Below are 13,120 nucleotides of genomic sequence, written 5' to 3'. Positions count from 1 at the left end.
TTGAATACACAAATACATTCATTTCTGACAACTACTGACAAGGAAATTAGTATAATTAAATTGTCCTGATCTACTGTGACATTTGTATTTCCTTACATTACCATTAGGTTATCTTCAAGCCTTTCTGGCAATTTCTTCTTCCAGCATACATGCTGGAGTGACATAAGTTTTTTCATTCTCTACTACATGCACTGTAAGAGCTCACTTGTAAATACAATGGCATGGGTATCCCACACTAACTTACTGGACAGTAGACAAAGCCATCACTTTTTTCATCTATGAAAGCCAGCCTGGTTCCATTGGGATCGGGAAAAATTTTTCTCACGCTGACAGGATGACGATATTCATTCACATATTGCCAGTCTTCAATGTAGAAATAATGAATAACTCCAGTCTAACAAGAAATATCAGAAAAATCTAATAACGGCACTAATAAATGACAAATAGATAATTAACAGGATCGTAGTTTTTCCCTTCCTAGAATTCTGAGCATGAAGTGTGTTTAAAGAAATTATTTCCAGCTTTTTTTTTGGCTTCTTTCCTCCTTCACAGATGTTACTGGGCAGGACAGGAAAACTTGAGTCTTTTCAGGGGGTGGGTAAAAAAAAAAAAAGGATGTTTGAAGATTTTTGTTTATTTATTATTATTATTTTAATGAAAACCCCATTTCCTGCTTTCCCTAATAAAAAGATACAAGTATCCATTACTGTAGCAGGACAGAGCTTTCTCTTTCTTCTCTGATTAGTACTAGTTGTGAATTCCAGTACATGTGACTGCAAAAAACAGAAATAAACTAAGAATCCAGAGATCTGAATTCATCCAAGTAAACTTAAGACATCCTAATGTAAGAGCAAAATTAACCAACATAACAATAAGATCTTCAGCCAAGATCTGAATTACCTACTGAAAGTGCTTCTTTCTCTGCACATATACAGGAGAAAATGGAAACTAACCTATTTATTTGGTTCTGTTTTGGTTCCTATTACTTGACTTCTCTTCAAGCAAAACATAACCATGAGAGAGTTTTAGAGAAGGGGATAGAAAAGGTGTGCTCTTGTTCTCTCTCTGCTTTACGGAGAACAACTATCTTTACTGCAAAGTTCTCAAACCAGGGGAAATTTCTGCCTCTTTCCTGAAAGGAGCTTAACCTTCAACCCGTGCTGAAAAATTTGCCTCCCAGGAAGAACTACAAATTCTTAAGTACAGGTGTACCTAATCCAGGGGGAAAAAAAGTAATCAAACTTACTGTTGAAAAATTGTGTTAATCACCTAGTACTGCACAAAGAACAACAGAAGTAAAAGAAGGCTTTCGAAGTCAATTGTAAAACTTGCACACACCAAATTGATCAGCTTTGAATCTGGCATTTTAAATTCATCAATACCAGTTTTACCTAGATAAAAAGGCAACTGAGGAGACAGGAAAGCACTTGACTCCTAGAAAACCATTCAAGTTATTAAACCAGTGATAACACCAAAGACAGCAATTCTGTCTTTCCTCTGGAAGGTCACACCTTGTCTTATAAAGAGCACAGAACTACAATGTCAAACGTACCTTGTAATCCCAGTGGCAGAAAATACTAAACCCGAAGAAACTACCCCCCCCCCCCCCCCCCCAAATCTCCCCCCAAAACCATAACAATGTGCACATGTTCACATCGTTTTTTCAGTGCCCTCTTAATTTCTATCCTGGTTGAAACACCCCTAAAAAATTATCTTCTGACAAAAGCTTCAATAGTAAGTCAAGACCTCCATTTACGTATCATACCTGCTTACCTCATTACCTTTTTGTCCACATCTATCACATTACCACCTAATTCAACATATTTTCAAGGGCTATCTTTTTGCTTATATTTGGAAGACACATTGATTCCCAAACCTCTCACTACTGCAATAGCATTAAATTCTGCTATTAAAAAGCAGCCCTTTGCACTAAACACTAGTAAAAGCAAAACTTAACCCTCCTGCCAAAGCATCTCATACAAATTCAATAGTAAAGGAAGTTGGATGCAATTTTGACTGCTTTTGCATAGAAGATAATCCACATTAAATTTCTCAGAAGCATAATTTCTGCTAAAAATATAATGAGTAATAATCCAAATCATTTGGTAGAAATGTATTCTGTTTACAAAGACACTTAAAAACAGAAATAATACTCACATCCGTGCCATATATGAGGAAGTCACCAGTTAAAGCATGGCACAAAATTCGGCATTTATCATCACCAGCTGGGAAGAGTCGAGTTTCCCGTTCTTCCTGAGCATCCAAACCTTCACTTTCTATCTAAATATGAAGAATAAAATGAACTTAAAAACTCCACCGTTAACAACAATGTATCAAAGTTTGGCCTGTATCAAACTGTATGCAAATGAGATGAAAACAACTTTTCCTGTCCACAGGAAATAATTCAAAAGAAAACATTTTCTCTCACCTGTTCTAGAGTAGTTTATATTTCTAAAGTCTCTAGAAACTCAGTTTTATATTTTAATTAGCCAGAAAAAAAATATCTGAAGAGTTTTTATTTTTATCTCCTTTAACAGAAGATTACACCATTTTCTCTCAAGTTTAAAACTTAACTTGTTTAACTTAAATCTACTCATTAGTTCAGCACTCCAAATTGCCAGAGCTCTTACCATATGCAATTGGACTTTACCCTCAAAGAGAGCAGCAGCATAATCAGAATTAAGATGCATGTTTGCTACCGTACCCAGGTACTCCACATCTTTGAGCTTTTTTACATCTACAGAATTCAAACGGAAAAGAAACAGATATAAGCATTTTGATTTTGTATAGGTCTTCATTTATCATAATCTAAATTTGCAGCTGAGTAACCAGATGTGAAGAACTCACAAATAAGCAGAGAGACAAGTCATACATACAGAGACTTTCTTCTTAGCAGTCAGAAAACTAGTTAGAAAGTACAAGAGAATCTCTTCCTATGCAACTGTGACTAATATTCTTACAGTCTTGATTAATCTATTGTTATTCAAAAAAAGGTTCTGGTTAGAGAGGCATGAAAGCTATAGACACCACTGTCCAAAATCTGATTATAGCATAACAAATTTCACCTTACACCACACAAACAACATAAACATTTACCAAACTCAGCATTTAATACAGATCATACAGATCCTTAGTATTTAAAGACAGGGTCAAACAATTTCTCAAAAACTTAGAAGGCTTTCAGTAATTAACAACATGATCTAATAAATAAATAAAATTCTACATTTCATTACCTATACCTTGAACCTAAACCAATACTTTGTTTTATCTAATGTCCCTGCCCATGACAGGGGTTTGGAACTAGATGATCTTTAAGGTCCCTTCCAACCCAAACCTTTCCATGATTCTACTTACAATGTCTTGTCATGACTACTTCAGTTTGTGAAAATCATTATCTGGTCCTAATAGGACCATATGGCAATTCCAGTTGTTATTGTACAATGCAGAATGTCCAGCATTGCTAAACACAATACTGCATTTACAAAAAAAAAAAAAAAAAAAAAAAGAAAAGACATGCAATGATGCAGTAGTTTAAAATAAGAGAATGAAATCTCTGCTTACTGTTCTCTCCAAGTGCATAAAACCAAGCCCGATTGTTCATTCCCACAGCCAAATGATAGACACCAATAGCAACAAAACTGGGCTCTACTTCAACAGAGACAGTGACTGGTAGCTCCTGTAAGAAAAAGAGTATCAATTTCCATCCACTATTAATTCTTACTTTACTTTTATCTAAACGAAGTTTAAAAGGAAGAGGCTATCATACTCTCTCCACGTGATTGGCTATAGTAACTTCAAGAAGAGAAGTGAGGTATGCGATCCGCGTACTGCAAGCATCTCCCAGGATTGGAAGCTTTGTCAAGAAAACATGAAGGGATGCTCTTCGTGTAGATACTGCCAACAACTGTCCATCATCTGTCCAAGCCAGATGTTCTACACCTAAAACATTTACAAGTTTTTGCAAAAAATCATTTACAGGACTACTGAAATGAAACCAAGAAGCAATCACTTCACTTTAGAATGCGACAATGACAGGAATTCCTACCTAGGAATATGTGTACTAATGTATTACAACCTAACCAATTAATATAATCTCAGGATTAACTAGAATCACTCAAACCAAAACCATAATTTACTAATTTAGCATTTTCCTAAGAGTGAGTATAATAATAACTGAAATATCTACAGATATTGCAACAGGAGATGATAGCAGTAACTCGTTACTCAAGAACTTATAACAATGTTCTGGAAGCTACTTGCACAAATCAGGATGAGAACAGATTAGGCATCATCCCATAGTCCAAGAGATGAAGAAAAGCTCCAAAAGACTCAATCACCCAAAAAAGGTGGAAATAAGCAGAAAACGGTTAAGTATATTATCTTAGTAATCTGAATAGAACATATTACAGATTCAAAAAAAAAAATCAACCAAACAAAAAACCACCAACAAAACAACCACAACCAAACCCGAAAAACTGACAACCTCTAATTAATCAAATATTCTTAGAGCTGTACTTCTCTATACTTCAAACAGATAAAGTAAAACTTGTTAGAAATAACTGTATTTTCCCATTTTGCTATGAGTCACTGAATGTATACTAATTGAGAAAGAAGGACTTTATGGTAATTTCTATATTTATACAGTTTTTCAGCAACAATGCTTTTTGTTAATGCATGAATGTAAACAGAGTCGCCATCAAAATTCTGTTTTACCCAATTGAAAAAATTTCAGTCCTCAAGCAGAAGACTATTAACATACCTTTGTTTTCATCATCCAAGTTTATTATAGCATACATCTCCCTCAGGTCTGACAGATCATGGATTTTAATGCTAAAACAAAAATAAACAGTCATTCTCACTACTATAATTTTCAGTCATCATAAACTGGAATAAACCCAATCCAGCCCTATCAAGACAGCCTAATTGAGCAAAATTAGAGCATGAATGTAAAATGCCTTCTATTTCCTAAAGAGCAATACACACACTCTCTTTCTTTCTCTCTCGTTGTTATCCACCACTCTAAATAGATTATCACTGCAACCGTACAAAATGATTTGTTCACAGAACTAAAGTCTGAGGAAAAGGCACAATTCATCCAGTTTGGAAGGCCTCCAGGGTGGGAAAGAAACAGATGAAGTTACAAGAGATGAACCCTATTTGTTATGTATAAAACTATCCCTTACCAATTGTCTCCACATGACGCAGCTTTGTTCAATGACTGTGATATAGCAATGCTGGTTAGATTATCCTTATGATTATGAGCTTGAAAGATTTCTTGACCTATTTCACGAATGTGCGTAGAAATGACTACAAAACACCCTCGTGAGAAACCAATCATAATGTAGCCATCACCATACCTGTTAAATTCAGAGAAGAGACATTTGTTGTACGAAAATCTGTCAATGCCTCTCTTTAATGGGAAAAATAATCAAAGTATGGGAATTTATATATATAGTGTAGTACAATACAGTATAGTACAGATTAAGGTGAAAAAAACACAAATATCTTAAAGGAGAAAAACAAAATTTTCATGCAAGTGTGCTCAGCGTTTAATCTTAAATCTTCTTTATTCTCTCTTCTAAATTCTTTAATGCCCTTCTACTTTCAGCAAGCAGAATACATGACAGTGATGCTAGGAGAAAGAATGTGAGTATCATCACTAGAATAAGCATTCCAGAAGATGGAAAATTCCATTTCAAGGTCATGGCTGACTCTGTCACTTCAAAGCTATGCTAAAAACAATAATGGCAGTCATTTTGCCCTTAAGGCATGCTGCTACAAACACAGTGAAAGTACCAAAGCTACAGTGTGTATTTGTGATTAGATAGCTTGTTTACTTTTCACAGTGTCAAGTACAAATAACCAGGTTAAACCAGAAATAGTTACTTGTTTGAATTAACCCTGACATGCTGTATCTGATCTGCTTAATTGAAAAAAAAAAATCACAAAGGAAACCGTCTGGGTTCACCTTGTTAGATACGTGGCCACAAATAAAGAAACATACAGCTACAAATTTTCTTACAGAGTTTATGTGTCAGCAATAAATGTCAATAACACATTGACTGAACAAAGACTGTGTCAAAGATACAGAAACAGGATGGCTACTTTTGGGTACAGAATGGAAACTTCTGGTTAGGGGTTTCTTCAAGTGAATATTACTAATTAGATTACCTAGCAGGGAGGCTACAAGAACTTTACTTAAGTTTGTAAACCCAGAAAAAAAGCCAAAAGATTCAACTCCACCCCCAGCTCTTTCATCAGTTACTCATCAAAATAGAGAGCAACTTATAAAGCCCTCAATTTTACCTACTGTCAGGACAGCAACAGTATTATTGTTCTAAAACAGAGCATACCAATGGCGAATACATTTTGACAACACTGCTTTCGTAGCCAGTGAATTGTTAAATAAAAGAATTACAAAATGTAGATTCATACATCCAAGAGAAGTCCAGTGTGAGCAAGGGATATATGCTTTCATTTCCAGCATTTATCAGAACTACTGGGAAAATCTTCAACTTGTTAATATGAGAATGCTGCATTAAGGAAGTTCTGCTCACCATCTGTAGGTTACAATACTGCCATAAGACTGCTGAAATTTCAGATCAATCGGGTTATCAGGATCATTCAAATTAAAAAGAAAGAGAGTCTTCTTGCCGACCACTACACTTACCTGCCAATGAATGAAAAGAAAAAATTAACTCAGTAAGAATGGCATCACTTTAAAATAAAGCCCTACATTCTCCCTAAAAGATGAGATTCAGCACTTAAGGTAATCCTTAAGAGCCCCATGGATTTGAATCCTGAGTCTTAATTAATAATGGAAGAGATTTTCAGGATATTTCCCTTGTGAGCCAGTGGTTCACAGATCTAAATGCAAGCCCAGGAGAGCACACATCTCAGATTCAACACTTGTCCCTGCAGAAGCATTATGCGAACCTATTTCCTCAGAGGAAAAGACAGCAGGCCACATGGATCCTGTTGGACTACTCTCACTTGATCAACAACGTGTTTTTCAATCTACAGAATTTCTATCTGGAAGGTTGTAGTGATGGCTATCACAACACTGTTATTTCAAGTAACTTGCTGAGATTTCAAACACAAAAACACCAATTCAAACACACACACAAACAACCAAACCAAACCAAACCAAACACACAAGAAACAGCCTGTTCAGATTGTATTAACCATGCATATTTACAGTTTGATATCAGTCGAGGTAAGCACATTTATTTTGATGAAAACCACAGAGTTGTTGGACTTCACAGTCGAAGGCAGGGTGATGGAACCTTTTTTCTTTTAATATTATTTTTGTTAGCAGTGCGTGTGTGATTGTCAGGCAAGAGTAAAGCACTCATTTTAGAAAGAGAAAGGAGGAGAAGATTGTTTCACCTTACTCTTTAACAAAGATACTTTGAAGGGCTGTTTACAAGTCCATTTTACATTTCTTTCTGTTCCAGCCCTCCTTGTCTAAAAAGAAGAGGATGGTTTATTTGTAAAATAAGTGCTGAAAGACTGAAATACAAAGCTGTACTTTGACATAGCAGGTACTTTCAAACTGAGCATGTGCTGACCTAGAAATCCATTAATTCAGAAATACAAACTCAAATTCAGACCTGTAATTCCTAAATTTACTCCCTTTTTTTAAGTATGTTTTCTGTCTCTTAAGACAATTTGCTTATAATTCCATTGCAGCTTAATGATGAACTATTTAAGAAGTACTATTTCTTAAACTCTTCTAAGAAATTATAGGAATTATTTAATTACAGAATCACAGAATCGTCTAGGTTGGAAGAGACCTCCAAGATCACCTAGTCCAATCTCTGACCTAGTACTAACAAGTCCTCCACTAAACCACATCACTAATTAATATTTCAATGCATGTTAACACACTACTTATTTTGATCCAACTTGTAATTTTTTTTCCAGGGTCATTAAGTACCAGACTGGAATTGATCGTTATCAAGCCATGCTCCCTACAAGAGCAGACACCTAGACAATAAATGGTATGTGGCTTAAGCTGCTGACACACCATTCAAGCACAAACCAAGAACTACAGAATTACAGAACGTTCTCTAATGTTTTACAGCAAACTTGAGAGCTGAAACAAACTAAACTAAAAAAGGAGAAGCCTAGCCTATTGCATATCCTGAGGAGCAGCAGAGGAAATCAATGGTGTCAAAGCCCTCGGTTCCTGCATTTTCAAAACATCTGTTAATTAAAATTACCCTAGGAGGCAGAGAACACTGCACTTCATCCAGAGAGAAAAAAAAAAACCCTACAGGTCCTTGTCAATGTAATACAGGGGAAATTCTTTCCTGATCCTTATACTGCATAGACTATATCTGATTTTGAAAATTGAATTATCTGTCTATAGTTAAGTGTATGGATCTGGACTAAGTGTAACACAGTACCACTTTGCTATCCACAGATTTTAGTTTTAGTACGTAACTGCTGATCATTTACTAACATGCTCTGCTAACCCTTATCATTGCCCCATTTTTCTGTACTTCACCATTGACTGATCTAACGGACCTTGATTCACTCAAGGAAGACAATGAAGACAAAGAAAATGCAGCCATCTAGACAGAAGCAGCATCATGCTCACACGGAAGATTGATACCGGGCTTCTAGTCTCACCAATGCTGAGGTTTGCACAAGACAAAAACCCAAAGACCATTGACCTGTTCCCAAAACAGATCTGCTGTCTGCTGAAAAACTGGCCTCTGAAAGGAGGCATCTCTGCAGGTTTGACATTCCTGTACTGTTTCCATCTACATATTGCATACATTGTTGTGTATTTATATTGTGTCTTTCTGTAAGTTCCTGCACACATCTCCATCTATTATGTTTACTACTACTGCAAAACTGCTGTCATCTGTCTTATTGCTAACCGCTGCCCTTTTTATGAACACATCCTTAGTGAACAAAGGGGTATAGCTTTGCTTTAATGGAAGTTTTTTGGGGGAAGAAAAAAAACCTAAAAACTAAAAAACAAAATGAAAGCTTTACCATCAAATTTTAAGTCAGGGGAAAAAAAAATCCTGGCCCACACTTATTGCCAGCAGATTAACACTTTTTGCAGGATTTTGTATTAACTTCTTACTGTGCTTTCCCTGGTTGATACTCTTTCGTCAGTCTTCATAACTGAGAACTGCATATCACTGGGTTCTGAGTTCACTGAGGTCTGCAAGAAAGAAGTTCAGATTGAAAAATTAGTACTTAATGCAACAAATACCAATGATAAACAAGATAGACAGAGTTATTGCATTTAGTAACAAAAAAAAAAAAGTTGGAACAAACACGAAGCCAGTTTGGATTATAATGACATGTTAGAATCTCTGCAGAGATTCTAATATCATAAATCATGCTGCATAACACAGAGGCTCAAATGTTTAGATAAACCCTCATTCTATGTGAGTTTTCCCAAAGCCTCTTTATCCTTGCAAGCAGAGGGACTTAAAAGGCATAGACTCCCATAGGTCCTAGTTCCTTTACGCTGTAGCTCTCTCAAGAACCAGGAGTATCAATGTATGTCTTAAAATCAAATGTGGGTTATAAATACTACCTGTCTTATAGTATCCCCTTCCTGATTGCTTATAGTAATCATTTTATCTTCACCGCCTAGAGCCAGAAGGTTTTCAGTGCTCCAACAACCACAAGTAATCCGCTTGGTGTGCTTACCTGAAAAAGAAAGAAACCTATACAACACCAATGAACACAACCACAGAAAAAATCTGGAATGGAAATATATTCTATTTGGCTGCTAAAATGATCAGAATGTGAAGCAACTTATCAAAGAAATAACAAGCTCAATAGTCAAATTTTATTTTTTAACTTTCTAATGCCAGATTGAAGTCTTTCGACCTTATAGAACTTGCAGAGCCCCTGCTCTTCCATTTCTTTGCATCAAATTTCTATTGTTAATTTTTCTGTCCACAGGTGTCCTAAGCAGATAAGAAAAGTAACTTAGCAACACCAATAACCACATAAATCCCTTGCAAGTTGTAAAGGAAGAAAGATAGCACAAGTTTCTCATGAGACAGTATCACGTATGTGTATATATATTTTTAACGTACTGAACTATAAAAAACACTAATATAAAAAATGGAAGGTGCAAGTTGAGTATAAGCACAGTTTTGACTTGTGTACTCACATACAGAACAAAAAAGAAAAGCGTGCACATTAACAAAATTCCACCATTTCAAATGTGCAAGCCTAATTTCAAAACAATGCATACCAAGAACAGGAATCTTGCGAGAAGTCTGGCGGTTATATATAAGCAAGTTTCCCTTAGTGGTTCCAACGGCAAGTAAAGTTCCAACTCGAGACCATAACAAGAAAGACATTGCATCCCTAAAATAAACAAAATATTTACTTTGTGTAGTAGCTTCCTTTCATGTGCTTACATACAAAAGCATTTTGCATACTTGGTTTGAAGTTTTATGAAACCATACAGACCAAAGCAGAACTTCTAAATGAAGCAAATGTTCTCTACAAGAAGTATCAGAGTTAAGTGTCCAAAAATTGTGAAAGTAATAAAAAAGTGCTAGTAAGTAATGGAATAAGACCTGTACAAGTGGAAATGTGCCTGCAAACCCAGTGGCTTTGATGGATTCATAGGTAATTTGACCAAATACGCAGCTTTAAGAAGCACTCTAAGTTATCATGTAGGTAAGTGCTATTTTCCAGGTGCTTTCTGCATTGTTTTTTGTACTTAATTCAATTGCTGTGCATTCAGTCAATTCCAAATGAGTAGATCTACTTCTTTGATATTAGTCAATGTAATACAAAAAACTTTGATAGAGCTGTTTTAACTTGAATTTTTTGATAAAGCAGGGATAGTTTTAGTGTATATTTAAGGGCCCGCAGAAAAGTACTACATAGGACATTTTAAAAAAGCAAAACAATTTTAATCAGAATTTTCTAATTAGTGTGGCTATTTCCATCAATGCCTCTCAGATCATCTTAACTTTTACTGCAAGAACACTATATCAATTTCAAACAAATTTCATTCATTAATTAATAACATTTGAATACATACTTATTTTGCATGTGAGGGGTTTTGCCTGTGATTTTTTAATTTCAAGAAAAAGATACCAAAAAAGCCCAATTACCACATGGTTTATATGACTTAGTGCTTGTTCTGCTTACATCCAGTTCTGCTTGTTCTGCTTATGTCCAGTTTTAATATACTCATATATGGTACTAGATTTTAAAATGCAGAAATATCTCATAATACAATATTCCTATTGAAATTTACGAACTACAAGTGTAAACAGCAGTGGAAAGATGGAATATTTCCATATTCTAGACTCAGAGTTTTCAACCTAAATCCAGAAAAAAAAATATCCTCCAAAAACCCAGCATCTCTCCCCACCTCCATTTTTCCAGCTGACCTATTTTGTTGTTGACCTTTTTTTTTTTTTTTTAGTGGATGAAACACTCGGATTTTAATATCTTTGACTATTTTTTACTGTAAAAGAACATATAAAAAGAAGGGTTAAATCAGAAGACTTTGTCTCCATTTAGGTTAATAAAACAGAGGCAGTACCCAATCAGCTGTTTCTCTGCTCAGGTGAGTGCCCTAATAACCAGATGACAGATTCAGTTCCACTCTCTTTCCTACACACAGTGAATGTTAATGTACAGTAGAATAGTTTAGTGGAATAGATCCAAAAAATCTATGAGTTTAATTGTTAAACCAAGCTTATTTGTTAACCTAATGCTTGATTGTTATGTAAACCTCAGAAGAGGGTCTGTGACCCAGTTCAGAAAGACAGGGATCTGAACCTGTGCCTTCAATATCCCCTCTCATCCTGACACAGTCTCTTTTCTGAATGCCACTTCTGTCCCTTCATAACTCTACGGGAAACAAATACTAACAGCACTACAAATCACCCCTCTTACTTTTAAGTTCCTGTTTACTTGGGTGATACACTTTGGAGAATGCATGGCTTGTACAGATACCTAAAAAAAGTCACCCATCCTTGCTGCTACCAGACTGGAAATACTGAGAAACTCTTTTGGGACTTTAGCCTTGTTGACAATTAAAAAAAGAAATAAACGCCACCAACCGAAAACCACTTCAAAACCAGCAAATCATACCAGAAAGAAACCAGCAACAAACTGTAGCATATTAGCTTAAGAGTAAATGTGCTATGAGGGTTCCAGTAAAAAGATGATCTTTGCAATATATCCTCCACATCAACAAGCCCTTTAAAGAAGCTCTTTAAAAATACTAGAAAAAAGAAATTCCAAAGCTGAGAAGTGGAACGGGATGGTAACTCCTATGTTCGAACTGTACATATCTAACTTAGCTATCTCCTAGTCTTTCTGTACTCTTAGTAAACAAACAGTAAGGTTCCCTTCAGAGGGTAACTCGAGCACTTGGGTACCCAATTTGCAAGGTTATCTTTTTTCTCTCTACTGGAAGCCTGAAGTTGGACTTCAACGTTAGAGAATATAAGTGCTTTCACACCAGATGAATGGGCCCGTGGTTCACATGTCAGCATGCATTCCAGTTTCTGGAAAAACACACATGAATCAACAGGCTTCTCAAATAGCCGCATAACTATAGGATTTTACAAGTTAAATGCAACACATACTTGACACTCAAGCAAAAAAAAAAAAAGATTACAAAGCATGAGTATGATGCCTTGATGGCAATTCAACCAAGTTAAAAACCAAACTCCTTTATTCTACCTTCACATCAGCTTCTTAGCTGACATAAAAGAGAGCACAGAGAGCAGCAGCGCAGAGTGGTCTGTCTTCAAATACACTTTAAAAACAAAACAAGACTTCCTTACCTCATGCCACTGTCTAATTGGCTGGTTTTGTTTGTGTTGGCATCCCAGAGATAAATGGCACTAGATTTATCTGTGATTATTGCTAAAGTATCTCCATCTTTATCCCAGTCCAGAGTAACACAGTTACTGAAGAAAAAAAAAGTAGGGTTTCACTAATAACATTATAATATGTTTGAAAATATAAAGAAACAGGCAGAATTAACCAGTTGAAGTCCCCATCCTTCCTTTTCCCTCCCTGGCAAACCCATGACAAACTGGATTTATCTGGAAAGTTTATTTTTATAGCAACCATGCCCTTACCCAAATCTCATCAA

General features: G+C 35.7%; 1 protein-coding gene across 10 annotated transcripts in view; it reads right to left on the bottom strand.

Annotated features, from left to right (window-relative positions):
- The window catches only part of WDR19 (WD repeat domain 19), a 44,201-nt gene that overhangs the window by 28,709 nt on the left and 2,372 nt on the right, over positions 1-13,120 (bottom strand). For 8 of the 10 annotated variants that reach the window (XR_007166585.2, XR_007166586.2, XR_007166587.2 and 5 more), the window contains exons 4-15: positions 12,807-12,932; positions 10,238-10,353; positions 9,566-9,681; positions 9,104-9,184; positions 6,558-6,670; positions 5,184-5,357; positions 4,760-4,830; positions 3,767-3,939; positions 3,562-3,676; positions 2,631-2,737; positions 2,158-2,280; positions 245-394 (exon numbers count right to left, since the gene is read on the bottom strand). Coding sequence is in view for 7 of the 10 variants with exons in the window: in XM_048072854.2 (XP_047928811.2) it covers positions 245-394; positions 2,158-2,280; positions 2,631-2,737; positions 3,562-3,676; positions 3,767-3,939; positions 4,760-4,830; positions 5,184-5,357; positions 6,558-6,670; positions 9,104-9,184; positions 9,566-9,681; positions 10,238-10,353; positions 12,807-12,932 (1,465 nt within the window). In the remaining 3 variants the exon portion in view is untranslated. Of the gene's footprint in view, positions 1-244; positions 395-2,157; positions 2,281-2,630; positions 2,738-3,561; positions 3,677-3,766; positions 3,940-4,759; positions 4,831-5,183; positions 5,358-6,557; positions 6,671-9,009; positions 9,029-9,103; positions 9,185-9,565; positions 9,682-10,237; positions 10,354-12,806; positions 12,933-13,120 lie in introns of those variants that run through there. The other 2 variants (XM_048072859.2, XM_066995754.1) reach the window with 2 other exon arrangements.

The sequence above is a fragment of the Anser cygnoides genome, chromosome 4, assembly GCF_040182565.1.
Source record: "Anser cygnoides isolate HZ-2024a breed goose chromosome 4, Taihu_goose_T2T_genome, whole genome shotgun sequence".
NCBI classification, from domain to species: domain Eukaryota; kingdom Metazoa; phylum Chordata; class Aves; order Anseriformes; family Anatidae; genus Anser; species Anser cygnoides.
The sequence above is the reverse complement of the archived record's forward strand: the minus strand, read 5'-3'. Positions and strand labels throughout refer to the sequence as shown.